Raw genomic sequence first — 12,760 nt, 5'->3', positions numbered from 1 at the left:
ACGTTCCATACGTTGTTTGTTGACGTCTTGTCTACCCGAGTGTGACCTCTTGCCGGGAACGAGCTTCGGCATAATAAAATTAAGCTCTGGTCACACTCTACTCTCTACTCTCAGCTGTTACCAACAATTGTTTTCTTATTTGGAGTAAATAAATTAAAAACTACACAAAGAGGTTAATATTTCAACATAAACAAGATAATTTCACGAAGGTTTAAGGTTAATTTATAAGCGGCTATACCTTCATCAACACCAAGTGGAAGATTTCCGCAAATTTTCCTGCAGCTGCGCAACTGTCGTCAACAAAACCGTGATTCATTGTCGCCCACAGAAAAGAAAGAAGTTTTTCCGCTTGAAAATTGATTTTTAACCAGCTTTCCTTTCCACGCAGATATTTTAACGCATTAAAAAATGGAGGAGGACGGAGAAAATCGCAAGGATCATGTACTGGAGCGACTGAACAAGCGCAACAAGGACAGGCAGAACTATTTGGATGTGAAGCTGGAGCAGCGCTCCAAGGAAACGGTGCAGAACGAGGGCGTGGACTACTTTGCTCAGAGTTTCACCCAGCAGGCCTACGACATTGAGCAGAGACTAAACGAATTGAGCAGCGGCGATGCACCGCCCGCCACGTCGGACTTGACCCAGAGATTTGCTGCGATAACCATGCAGATCCAGGAGCTGCAGCGCTACCTCACCGCCTCCACCATGTTCCTCTCGGACTTCAAGATCAAGTCTTGCCAGAACATTCTGAACACGCTGACCGCCAGCAACGACGAGGCTCGTCAGCGTCTGATGCCCAAGAAGAAGTTCGGTTTTAGTGGCAAAAAGACAGCGGCTGCCATCAAGCAGAAGCCGCCAGTAATGAAGGATAAAGTTGACTCAAACACAACCAAAACCCCGGAGAAATCGGGTTCCAACTTTAGCTGGACTCTGGAAAACAGGAAGAACGAGCATATAGTCCTCAACTCCACACAAGTCAATGGACAGGACATAACCATATCGAATGTAAATCACTGTTTGGTGGAACTGCAGGGACATCCGGGATCCGTTCAGGTTTCCCACGCCTCCCACTGCACCCTGCTGTGCGGTCCCATTTCGCGTTCCTTCTTCGCCGAGAATGTAGACCAGTGTACCCTCTCTATTGCCTGTCAGCAGTTGAGATTGCACTCCTCACAGTCCACTCGAATTTACCTGCATGTCACCTGTCGCGCCATCATTGAGGATTGCAAGGCCATCGAGATCGGAGAGTATAACTACGATTATCCCGAGCTGGAGGCGGACTATTTGCAGTCGGGTCTGAACAAATCCCAGAATAACTACACAGATGTGGCCGATTTTAATTGGCTTTCGCCGGATGTCCCCTCGCCCAACTGGAGTCTGCTCAAGGATCATCCTGATCCCAATTGGAATGCCCTGCGAAGGGATTTCGTCAGCAATAACAATAATAATGAGCACAAGCAACAGCAGGGCGTAATCAATACGGTCAAGGATCCTGCCTCCATCATCTAGTGGCGGCATCAGCGGCGACTGCTTCTCGGTTGGCTGGCCTACGGACTAATCCTCGGCTGGCTAATCTGGCAGGTGCTGCTGGAGCCCTCAATTCCCGAGAGATCTGTGTAAATAGAATGTAAGAATGTTGAATAAAAGTGAACCTTGTATTTGAATAACTATGTATGTGTTTTTAGAGTTACTATATATTATTAAATTTGTACGTTAGGTTAAAGATTTTGTTCAATTCCCTTAAAGTAGTACCAATTTTGATTAAGCGAAAGTTAAAGATGATCATGATTGAATATGTAACCGCATGTAACTGTCTTTGTTTATATGTCCTGGTTAATTTGACATGTCCATTTCGGATGTGGCATAATCAGTGGTTGGCCAAAATGGCTGTGGCTGCCACACAAATTACGGTTATATCGAGATGGCCGAGTAGGACCAAGGGTAAAGCTTAGCGGAGGCGGGGGGGCGACAAGGGATGGACAGAACTCATGCAAGTTTCATGTGGCCACAACAGGGCAACTCAAGACGTTACTTCAAATGTCTTGGACGACGGTCAACTCGGCTAATCCAATGAGCTTGCATACATATATAAAAACAATAATAAATGGATTTATTAAATTTAGTAAATATTATTATTTCTTAAATTGATTTATTTATTTAATTTAATTTTTTTTATATATATATCCATTCAATACAATACAATAATAATAAATAAAGAAATATATACACAAAAATTTCTTTATTTAATATATACCACTTTCTGTTAGGGTATTTACAAGTCGTTAATGCCTCGCTCTTCTCATTTCTCTCTCATCCCGTTGACTTGTGCCGCTGTCAACATGGCCGACTGTCAAAATAATTAACGAATTCAAGTTACAAGCGGTAATTCTGTGGCGATGGCTGGGGAAGGGGGCGTGTGTGCTGGAGCACAAGACGAAGCCACGGAAGTAAGAGAAGCAGAAGCAATATCGACATCTCATATTAGCGAGGTAATTGAACTGCAAATTACGCACCCACACACACACACTGACACATGTCTTCAGTCACTCCCACACGGATGAGCGTGAGAGGGAGCTTGAGTGGGAGAGTGAGAGCAGAATGAGGTTATGTAGTGAGCTGTCAAAGGTGAAAAACACGAGTCGCAATTTGATTAAGCTCGCACATTAAACCATCGATGTCCACTTTTCGCCTCGAGCTGCTGTTAAATAAAATCGGCAAGTGAAAGGTGAAGGGCAAGCGCAAGTGCACGGTTAATGTGATAATGGAAAACTCAAGCGAAACCACAGCATCTCACCGCCGGCAATTAAGGTTCTTTGCACCTCTTCCTTGTTACGCCTTCGCAGCTGCAGCTGCATTTGCCTGCTACCTACATACACACACAAGTAAGTACGCCGCCGAAAACAACAAAATACCAAGATCCCTAATCAGAAATGTGGTTTCCATTCTAATTCTAGTAAAAAGGAGACAAAAAGAAAGACTTTAAAATTAAAACACTTGTTTGGCATGTGCTTTCAATACCGTAGGCTGTGATCGCGAAACTTTTCCGGTGAATCGGTAAGCTCTGAAGCGGTACTGTAAAGCTCCTTCTTCTTACGCTGCTTGCGCAGCTGCAGTAAGAGCGTGTGTGGGAGCGTGAGAGCAAGTTGAGGTTATGTAGTGAGCTGTCAAAGGTGAAAACCACGAGTCGCAATTAGATGTAGCTCCCATATTAAATCACCGATGTCCACTTTTCGCCTCGAGCTGCTGCGAAATAAAATCGGCAAGTGAAAGGTGAAGGGCAAGCGCAAGTGCACGGATAATGTGATAATGGAAAACTCAAACGAAACTACAGCAGCTCACCGCCGGCAATCAAGGTTCTTTCAACCTTCTTCTTCTTACGCTTTTGCAGCTGCAGCTGCATTTGCCTGCTACCTACATACAAACACAAGTAAGTACGCCGCCGAAAACAACAAAATACCAAGTTACCTAATCCGCAATGTGGTTTCCATTCTAATTCTAGATCATGGGCAAGTAAAAAGAAGACAAAAAGAAAGACTTTAAAATTGAGACACTTGTCGGCATGTGCTTTCAATACCGTAGGCTGTGAGCGCGAAACTTTTCCGGTGAATCGGTAAGCTCTGAAGCGGTATACGTGGCTTACGGTAAAGCTCCTTCTTACGCTGCTTGCGCAGCTGCAGTAAGAGCGTGAGAGCAGATTGAGGTTATGTAGTGAGCTGTCAAAGGTGAAAACCACGAGTCGCAATTAGATGTAGCTCCCATATTAAATCACCGATGTCCACTTTTCGCTCCGAGCTGCTGCGAAATAAAATCGGCAAGTGAAAGGTGAAGGGCAAGCGCAAGTGCACGGATAATGTGATACTGGAAAACTCAAACGAAATTACAGCATCTCACCGCCGGCAATTAAGGTTCTTTGCACCTCCTCCTTCTTACGGTTTCGCAGCTTCAGATGCATTTGCCTGCTACCTACATACACACACATGTAAGTACAACGCCGGAAAACAACAAAAATGCCAAGGTTCCTAATCAGCAATGTGGTTTCCATTCTAATTTTAGTTCGTGGGCAAGTAAAATGGAGACAACGACTCGAAAATTGAGACACTTGCTGGCATGTGCTTTCAAAACTGTAAGCAGTGATCTGAAACTATGCCGGTGGAATGGTAGCCTCTAAAACTGTATACGTGGCTTACTGTAAAGCTACTTACGCTGCCTGCGGAGCTGGGGTAAGATTCGCCTGCTACCTACATACACACACATGTAAGTACAACGCCAAAAACAACAAAATGCCAAATTCCCTTATCAGCAATGTGGTTTCCATTCTAATTTTAGTTCGTGGGCAAGTAAAATGGAGACAACGACTCGAAAATTGAGACACTTGCTGGCATGTGCTTCCAAAACTGTAAGCAGTGATTGCGAAACTTTGCCGGTTAAACGGTAGCCTCTAAAACTGTATACGTGGCTTATTGTAAAGCTATTTACGCTGCCTGCGCAACTGGAGTAAGATTCGCCTGCTACCTACATACACACACATGTAAGTACAACGCCGGAAAACAACAAAAATGCCAAGGTTCCTAATCAGCAATGTGGTTTCCATTCTAATTCCAGTTTGTGAGCGAGTAAAAAGGAGACAAAAAGAAAGTCTCAAAAATGGAGACACTTGCTGGCATGTGCTTCAAAACTGTAAGCAGTGATTGCGAAACTTTGCCGGTTAAACGGTAGCCTCTAAAACTGTATACGTGGCTTATTGTAAAGCTATTTACGCTGCCTGCGCAACTGGAGTAAGATTCGCCTGCTACCTACATACACACACATGTAAGTACAACGCCAAAAACAACAAAATGCCAAATTCCCTAATCAGCAATGTGGCTTCCGTTCGAATTCCAGTTTGTGAGCGAGTAAAAAGGAGACGGAAAGAAAGAATCGAAAACTGTGACACTTGCTGGCATGTGCTTCCAAAACTGTAAGCAGTGATCGTGAAACTATGCCGGTGAAATGGTCGCCTCTAAAACTGTATACATGGCTTACTGTAAACTTTCTTCTTACGCTGCTTTCGCAGCTGCATTTGCCTGCACCTACATACACACACATGTAAGTACAGCGCCAAAAATAACAAATGCTAAGTATCCTAATCAGCAATGTGGGTTTCAATCTAATTTTAGTTCATGGGCAAGTAAAAAGGAGACAAGAAGAAATACTTGAACATTAAGACACTGCCTGGGCATGTACTTCTAAAACCGTAAGCAGTGATCGCCAAACTATGTCGGCTCTAAAACTGTATACGTGGCTTACTGTAAAGCTCCTTAGGCTGCTTGCGCTGCTGAAGTAAGATTCGCCTGCTACCTACATACGCAGTCATGTAAGTTCAACGCCAAAAACAACAAAATTCCAAATTCCCTAATCAGCAATGTGGTTTCCTTTCTAATTCTAGTTCGTGGGCAAGTAAAAAGGAGACAAAAAGAAAGACTTGAAAATTGAGACACCTGTTTAGCATGTGCTTTCAAAACCGTAGGCAGTGATTGCGAAACTATGCCGGTTAAATGGTAAGCACTAAAACTGTATACTTGGCTTGCTGTTAACATCAAACTGTAAGCGAGCGAAGAAATGAAAAAATATGTGTAAAAATTAAGATTTTAAGAAATCTTATAACTTGTGGCTATAAAATTTTGGATAATCAAAGTCTATAGTGAATTTTATAAGAGTCTCAATCAAATAGCTGGCCTTAAACATAGCGAATACTAACAACGTATTTACTACGACATATTTACGTGTTTACAGCGCTTCTAAAACAGTGGTCAGTAATCGCGAAACTTTGCAAATGGAGTGATGACTCTAAAACCGTACAGTTGGCTGGCTGTAAACATAAAACTGTAGCCGAAACCGTAAACGAACGAAGAAATTAAAAGGCGTGTTTGAAAATTAAGTTAATAATACAGCAAATAAAAACTGGCTATACAACTTTGGATAACCAAACTATAAAACGCAATTTAAAAAGTGTAAAAACATAAAATTTATAAAAATGTTTGTAATATGACAAAAATCAAAGACTTGTCTATGGCAAAAGTATGAAAAAAAAGTAAGAGACTTTTTTAAAGTGTAAAAACTGAAGAATAAGTATAAGTATAAGTGTGAAGTGTGTGATAAGTGAAAGTGTTAATGTGAAAGTGTAAAAAAGTGTTGTAAAAATGAAATGCTTACGAGAAAAGCATAAAAGTGCCAAATAATATGGCATATTTTTTTTTTATATTTTTAAAATTTTTTTTTTTGTGTAAGTGTGAAAATGAAAGAATGAAAGTGTAAAAATGTAAAAGTGTAAAGTGTAAAATGTACTTTAATGTGGAAAAGTGGAAAGTGAAAGTATAAAACTGGAAAGTATAAAAGTGAAAATGTGTAAGTATGTGTTTCAAAAACACTAAAGACTTTGACCAGAAAATCCAAAAGAAAAAAAAGATGATAAAACTATTGGTGAGTGAAGCTTCTTTTAATATTTTTATTCAATCATTCAATTTGTTATTATTTTACAAAGTTTCCTATATTTCTTTATATATATTTTTGGGGAACATTTTCAGTGAAAACATTTCAACGGTTTTATATAATTCAAAGCTTTGCGTAGAAGTTTAGACCTTACTGCTTTAGGCTTAAACATTTATCGCTGCAATTAGCAACGCAAACTTAACGGAAAGTCTAGGGGCATGGATTTTCACAGCAGTTTTCCCTCTCAGCTTTGCTTATAACGACAGCTAACGGAACGTTTCCCATGTTGCCAAAATGGCGGCCACTGATGAGGAGGATGCAACTTAAGCTCTTAATTGGCATGTCACCGGCGACGACGATCTTTCCCGTACTTGCTATTTCGCTCTGACTTCTCTATGCTTCTCTTTCTCGCATTACCTCCTCATGTGCTTTCCAGTACACTACAAATATTATAGTGTTTCTATGTAAATATAATACAATATTTTTGTAGTATATTTAAAGTAAACACGCTATAAAATTGATTAACAATGTTGAGCGATTTTTTAACCTTTTAGGATTTTTTTTTTTTTAATGAATGAGTGTTTTTATTAATTTTGGCTAGCATTTTTGACAATTATTGTTGGTTAACAATTTTTATACTTCTTATTATGTATGTTTTGATTTTATGGGTTTTTTTCTCAGTGTAACCCCCACTGCATTCGCATGGGCAACTGCATTTGAGTTTTCGTGTCAGCTGATTTGGCTCCGCTTGAAACTTAAGGATGGATGTTTCCCTCTCCCCCCTTCTCCTCCTCTCTCCCAAAATTCTCTGCAATTTGAAATTCAAATTGTTGGTTCTTGTTTTTGTTGTTGCCTTTCTCTCTCTCCCACTCTCTCTCTATGCCGCTGCGCTGCCCCAAGGCGCCGGCAGAGGTGTTGAGTATGAAAATTAATTCGCGGAGAATCCACAGACTTCCATTTACGGAACTGGAACGTAACGGAACGGGGATTTACAGGTGCATAACAGGTGTGCGCGAATTGGTGTGGATTTGACATCAACTGACAGCAGCGTTGGGGGCACTTATTTTACATTATCAATGATTTATTGGTAATTATTTCGGAGAAATTGGATGCTTTTGATTGGGAGGGACGGAAAGAATCTATAAATATAGTTTGTTATTTCTCTTAAACAATATATAAATAGAATTATAATTTCTCGAAATTGTGACTTAGAATCCCCTTATTTTTCTTGCTTAATTAAAAATGTTTAAGGACAACTGCTGGTCCTTTTTGTTGGCTTTATTGTCTGGACTCATATGCATATTTCCGTGGCAGCGATTCGGGAAAATACCGAGAATTAAATTGATCGAGTTTCTTTTTATAAATTTGCTTAATTCTATATTTTCACCATTGGAACTTTAATTTTCGAGAAATTTTTTCAATAGAAAGGACTTACCTTTGGTGCCTTATTGCTGTGGCAATTTCCGTTTATTCAAATGAAGCCCCGATAAACTATCAAATCTAATTGCTTTCACACTTGAACGGTGTTGGTAAGCCAACACACGCACACACACACACCTGGACACGCATACAAACGGAAGACACACAGGTGCATCTGGTGCTGCCACATTTGCATAGCTCACAATTAGTTTTCTCATTATCGCAGATAATATTCGCCGCATTTGCGATAAGACCGAGACCCCAAACACAATGGTGACCATCTCCACATGCATTAATATTATCGTAGCGTCTGTAATTGCCTTTCGCTCTTAGCCCTGCCCCTCTCCCCTCCCGCCACCAACTTGCTCTCGCTCTCATGCTTTGATGGTTTCAATTACTGCAAAATTACCGACCCGCGTCACCTACCAGGCTACACCTGCCTTCACCTGACTTCACCTTTACCTTCACCTTAAAACCCCCCCTAAGAGCCAACTCCGTTCGCACCCGTTCCCAACTTTGTGACCCACATATATATAGAGCCCGCAAATGCCTTTGTGTGCTGATTTTATGGCTCAGCTGATGCGGCAACGATGCTAATTTACGCATTTAGTTGGGCATCGCACACACCATTCACACACAAATCGTCTAGATTTCGCTAAAATAATATCAGGAATTCGTAAAAATACCAAGTTTTTGGTTGAACTTGAAAAGTATGTGGAAAATAATTCAGAAACCAAGCGATTTTCTTTAAGAATTGTCATGAAAATTACTCATACGTCATGTGGGCCTCACACAACTTTAAAGTTATTTGGAAGCATTTTTATAGAATCAAAATATGTATTATTTTAAAAGATTTTAAAGCAGTTAGACCTGAAAAACTACTCATATTTTAGTTTAAGGTTATAGTGTTTAAAAACAAAATATATATATAATATATAATATTATATTAATCATGTCTGATCAATGTCAATTACATTGGGACTATTTAAAGCCTAAAAATTTAATCCTTCATAAACGAAGGTATTCAATAAATTAACCACACACATAATACCTTCTTCGTAAAGTAATAGTTAAAACACATATTTCTTAAATGACTAATTACCGAATTGCTTTAGACATTTACTACTACCAATTTCTCAACAATTGTTCAGTAATTTCTCAACAATTTCTCAACCGTGTGGCCTTTAAAAACGCTTTCCGATATTGATAAGAGCAAAAATGTTGATTAATTAAGCGAATTACGGGAGTCATGCAGTGCAATTAAAATGTCAGCGCAGCCACAGACTGTTGGAGCGATATATATACGTAGATGTATATATACACACCGATATTTAAGGATATATATGAACATATATGCATATATGGCAAGCTGTGTCAATGGTAGGCTCTGACTCTCGGGGCAAAAACTGACCAGGATTGGGTTATGTAACGCTACTCGCAGTTTTTCTTTATTTTTTTTTTATTATTCGCAGCTTGTCTCGCATCCTTCTTCGTCCTTTACCCAGCGAATCTCGGATCTCCGCTCTGCGTGTGCAGCTCAAATTGTAATTAATGATGCAAGACAGCCGGCAGTCCCTCCCTGTTTCACACCCGGACATTCAGCCCATTTTCACCACAATCCCCCCCAGCGACCGCAGTCGGATCCAAACCGAAAATCTCTGCCAGAGCCGCCTGCCTGCCTGGCCTTGTCATCCCGCTCCTCCTTCTTGTTTTCCACTTCCGCTACCATCGATTGCTGTTGTTGTTGTTTTTTTTCTTTTTATTATACCCTATAATTGGGGGGCATTGTCATTATTGGATATCCCATATATTTTGATGATGATAATATTTTTGATGATTTTAATAGTATCAGATTATATAAATAAAAAAAATTATTTTTAGATATCAAAAGTTCTTTTGGTATAATGAAAAACAGAGTTTTCAAATTTCAAATAAAATATTTTATATTAATTCATCGGTTTCTTTGAAAACCATTCAAAATTTTACAAAAACTGTAAAACAAAGTGTTGTTGTTAAACAAATTTATGGTGAATTTGCCTCCGCGTGAACTTTATTGCATACTTTTAGACACCTTTTATTAAAAAGGTAGGATATATTCCAAATCGATTCTCTATTTTTTCTTACACTCCTGCTGTTTGTTTACTTAAATCATCGACGCGGTGTGCGTTTTAAACGCGTTTCTCATGTTTTTCGTGTAAATAAATGAAAAGTTCGTTTAATTCTCGTCGATTCTTTATGCGTTTGGAACCGAGGCAGTGGGATGTGTGGGATGGGGGAAAGGGAATGGAGCAAGGGTCGTGGGCGTGGCCTGGTATCGTTTACTTTGGAAATGAAAAATTATGATTACATCAACAATAATCGAAATGCGCTTGTAAGCTGGCTCTGTTGTTGCTGTCTCCCTTACTGTCCTCCCGTTCCTGTCCCTGTCCCTGTCTTACTGTCTCTTAACCCCCGGCTGCTGCCATCCTGCTTCCTCCTGCGCATTTCCTTCGCTCACAATTCCGTTTTCGCTTTCCGCACTCCAAGTTTACAGTGCGGGAAAATAAATCTATAATATCCATAACTCTTGAAATTGGTGATATATAGAGAATAAAACTTGCTATAGAAGTCTTGTAAAACTGTGTCTAAAAGTATGCAGTTATATATTTTTTTCTTTATTTAAAATTAAGCAAATGAAGAAATAATATTCTAAACTAAACTTGTGGCACATTTTAAGTTGCTTTTGTCTTAAAAGATACAGAAACTGTATTAACAATATTTCTAAATATTCATAATTCCATATTCATAAATCATAATTTCACCAAGTGTACCGTTATCTTTCTCCTGGCTCCCTTACTCCACTTTTTGTTATTGTTGTTGCTGCCATTTCTGCTTGCCATTTTCGTTTTTTTTGCTTTGCTCGTTTTTGGCAATTTCTCTTCGTTCGCGTTGCTGACTTGCAATGCTTTCATGCGTAGCATTCGAAGGGGGTACGCCTGGGTGAAAGGTGGGTAGAGGGGGAGAGGGGTACACTGCTTCGATAGGGAGTAATGTAAACGTTCAATATTTGTGTTCAAAGTAAAAAATCGAGACATTCCCATCTCCATTTTCCCCCATACCTTTTTCCTACCAATCGCATTCTCCAGGCAGCGACGCGTTCAGCCAAAAAGTATGCAATGCAAAATCGGAAAAATTCGCGTGGCAGCACCTCAGCTTTCAGCTTTAGCCATCCAAGAGTCTGCCTCCCTGACTGCATCTCTCTTATCTGTTGGGATCCCATATTCCCCTTTCCCAAACGATTTTGGTTCTTATAGAATGCACTGGGGAAAAGCGGGGGGTATTAAGAGGAATTTTAAGTCGATTTACACTTAAATATGCTTAAAAGTAGGCAATGCAAATGAGATTTTATGGTGAATAATTTGTTTAAAAAAGGTAGAACAGGAGGAGGAGGAATATTAGAGGTTTGCTGTTTTGTGGAGTACTTTCTCAGGCGTCATTTAAATTTATTTAAAATCTCCCTCGATTTCTAGGGAAGTTTTATATTATTTATTAACAAAATGATTACGCAACCTTTTATTTTATTTAGATTAAGAAAATGAAAAACAATTAATATTATTCTATTTTAATTGTGATATTTTTTGCTGTGATCTTGTTTCATGTTGAAGTGTGAGAACCATGCATATAAATCAGCAATGTCTGGGAACGGCGACAGGCGTTTGTACCCTGCCACCTGCTCCCTACCCCAATGGACCCCTCTCTTGTTCTTTGGATTTCCCCTCCAATTTCGGATGAATCTCCCCCCTCCAATTTCGTTGAATTCTTCCCACTCTTCTAGCTGGATTTTACTCCCTCTTCCAGCGTCTTTGATTCGGGGACAGAAGTGGAAGGCTGGAGCAGGAGTAGGACAGGCGCAGCAACAATGCCAAGCCAGACACAAAACACAACAATTTTTGCTGCCTGCTGCATTGCGGCGCCTCAGTGCTCCTCCTTTTATATCCTTGCTACTAGACTTGGGTGTATTTGGGTGTATATATATAGAGCCACCGATTCCCCAGCATACCGACTTATCCCCGCTTTTGGGTTGGCTGCACTCGGCATTATGCTTTTCGTATTTGTCGCTTTATGAAGTCATCTTGGCGTAAAAGCAAATTTATGACCAACTTCACTTTATTTCTGTCAGTTTTTGGCCCAGCATAAAGATGGCCATCTTTTTTGCCGCTGTCTCCATGGCTATCTTTCCCGTTCTGCTTGGTTTTATCGGGTTTATAAACTCCCGAGAATTGTGCATTAGCATTAGCGGTTTAGGGAAAGGGGGGGAAAATGTGTGTTTGTCAAATGGTGTGTGTATTTTTTCACCCCCCGTCTCGAAAAGGGGTTTTGCAGTCTATAAAAACGCTTTGCAGTTATTTGTTTAGGGTTTATTTTCACTTTATAGATTATTTATTTAAATTTGTCTAAGTGGTTGTATTTTTAAATCAATATTATTAAAAGAATAAATATGCTGCTTTATATTTATGCTATATCACATACTAAGATTGGCTTTTACTTTTACTACTTGAAAATATTTATTATTTCATCTTTTGTTAATAATAAATCATTGTTTTTGCATACATTTTAATGGTGTTAACATCCTCTTGTGGTATTTATTTATTACTCTACTTAATGTTTATGGCATTTAACATGTTCTTTTTGTATTTCAAATGTCGCATTCATTTTTTGCATTTTATTTTTACAAAGAACTAGAAAGTTTTTTGTCTTTGATTTATTACATATTGCAAAAAAGATATCTAAAATGTATTTTATAACCTGTAAAATAGAAATGGTTATTTTTATTTAATACAGCTTAATTAAGTTTTATACATCTTAAATGTTTAAATTTTCTTATAAATTCAGT

At 39.3% G+C, this 12,760-nt stretch overlaps 2 protein-coding genes and 1 long non-coding RNA gene across 4 annotated transcripts in view; all 3 read left to right on the top strand.

The window, feature by feature from the left end:
* Positions 1–46: 46 nt before the first annotated feature.
* On the top strand, positions 47–1,667 carry Tbcc (Tubulin-binding cofactor C). Of its 2 annotated transcripts, none has more exons than XM_020956902.2 (2): positions 47–172; positions 389–1,667. In XM_020956902.2, exon 2 carries the CDS (start codon positions 409–411, stop codon positions 1,507–1,509), a length of 1,101 nt encoding a protein of 366 aa, XP_020812561.2. In that variant the 5' UTR covers positions 47–172; positions 389–408; the 3' UTR covers positions 1,510–1,667. The 2 variants fall into 2 exon arrangements, with proteins under 2 accessions (XP_020812561.2, XP_086688505.1); XM_086832379.1 differs by having other exon boundaries at positions 93–216.
* A 1,287-nt stretch (positions 1,668–2,954) lies between these two features.
* Positions 2,955–4,809, top strand: LOC147643658 (uncharacterized). The gene is made up of 5 exons (XR_015271656.1): positions 2,955–3,427; positions 3,500–3,979; positions 4,054–4,254; positions 4,327–4,528; positions 4,603–4,809. It is a non-coding gene; the product is annotated as an uncharacterized LOC147643658 (long non-coding RNA).
* A 75-nt stretch (positions 4,810–4,884) lies between these two features.
* fred (friend of echinoid) overlaps positions 4,885–12,760 on the top strand; it is a 401,947-nt gene continuing 394,071 nt past the window's right edge. The window contains exons 1-3 of the mRNA XM_086832363.1: positions 4,885–5,085; positions 5,157–5,353; positions 5,426–5,537. The gene's annotated coding sequence lies outside the window, so the exon portion shown is untranslated. The remainder of the gene's footprint in view (positions 5,086–5,156; positions 5,354–5,425; positions 5,538–12,760) is intronic.

Source organism: Drosophila serrata, unplaced genomic scaffold, assembly GCF_035046125.1.
Source record: "Drosophila serrata isolate PLE 108 unplaced genomic scaffold, ASM3504612v1 contig_249, whole genome shotgun sequence".
Taxonomy (NCBI): Eukaryota; Metazoa; Arthropoda; class Insecta; order Diptera; family Drosophilidae; genus Drosophila; species Drosophila serrata.
Note: the sequence above shows the minus strand (reverse complement) of the source record. Positions and strands in the feature narration are given on the sequence as shown.

Coding starts and splice junctions, on each gene's coding strand:
- Tbcc (XM_020956902.2), top strand. CDS start 409: ATGGAGGAGGACGGAGAAAATCGCAAGGATCATGTACTGGAGCGACTG.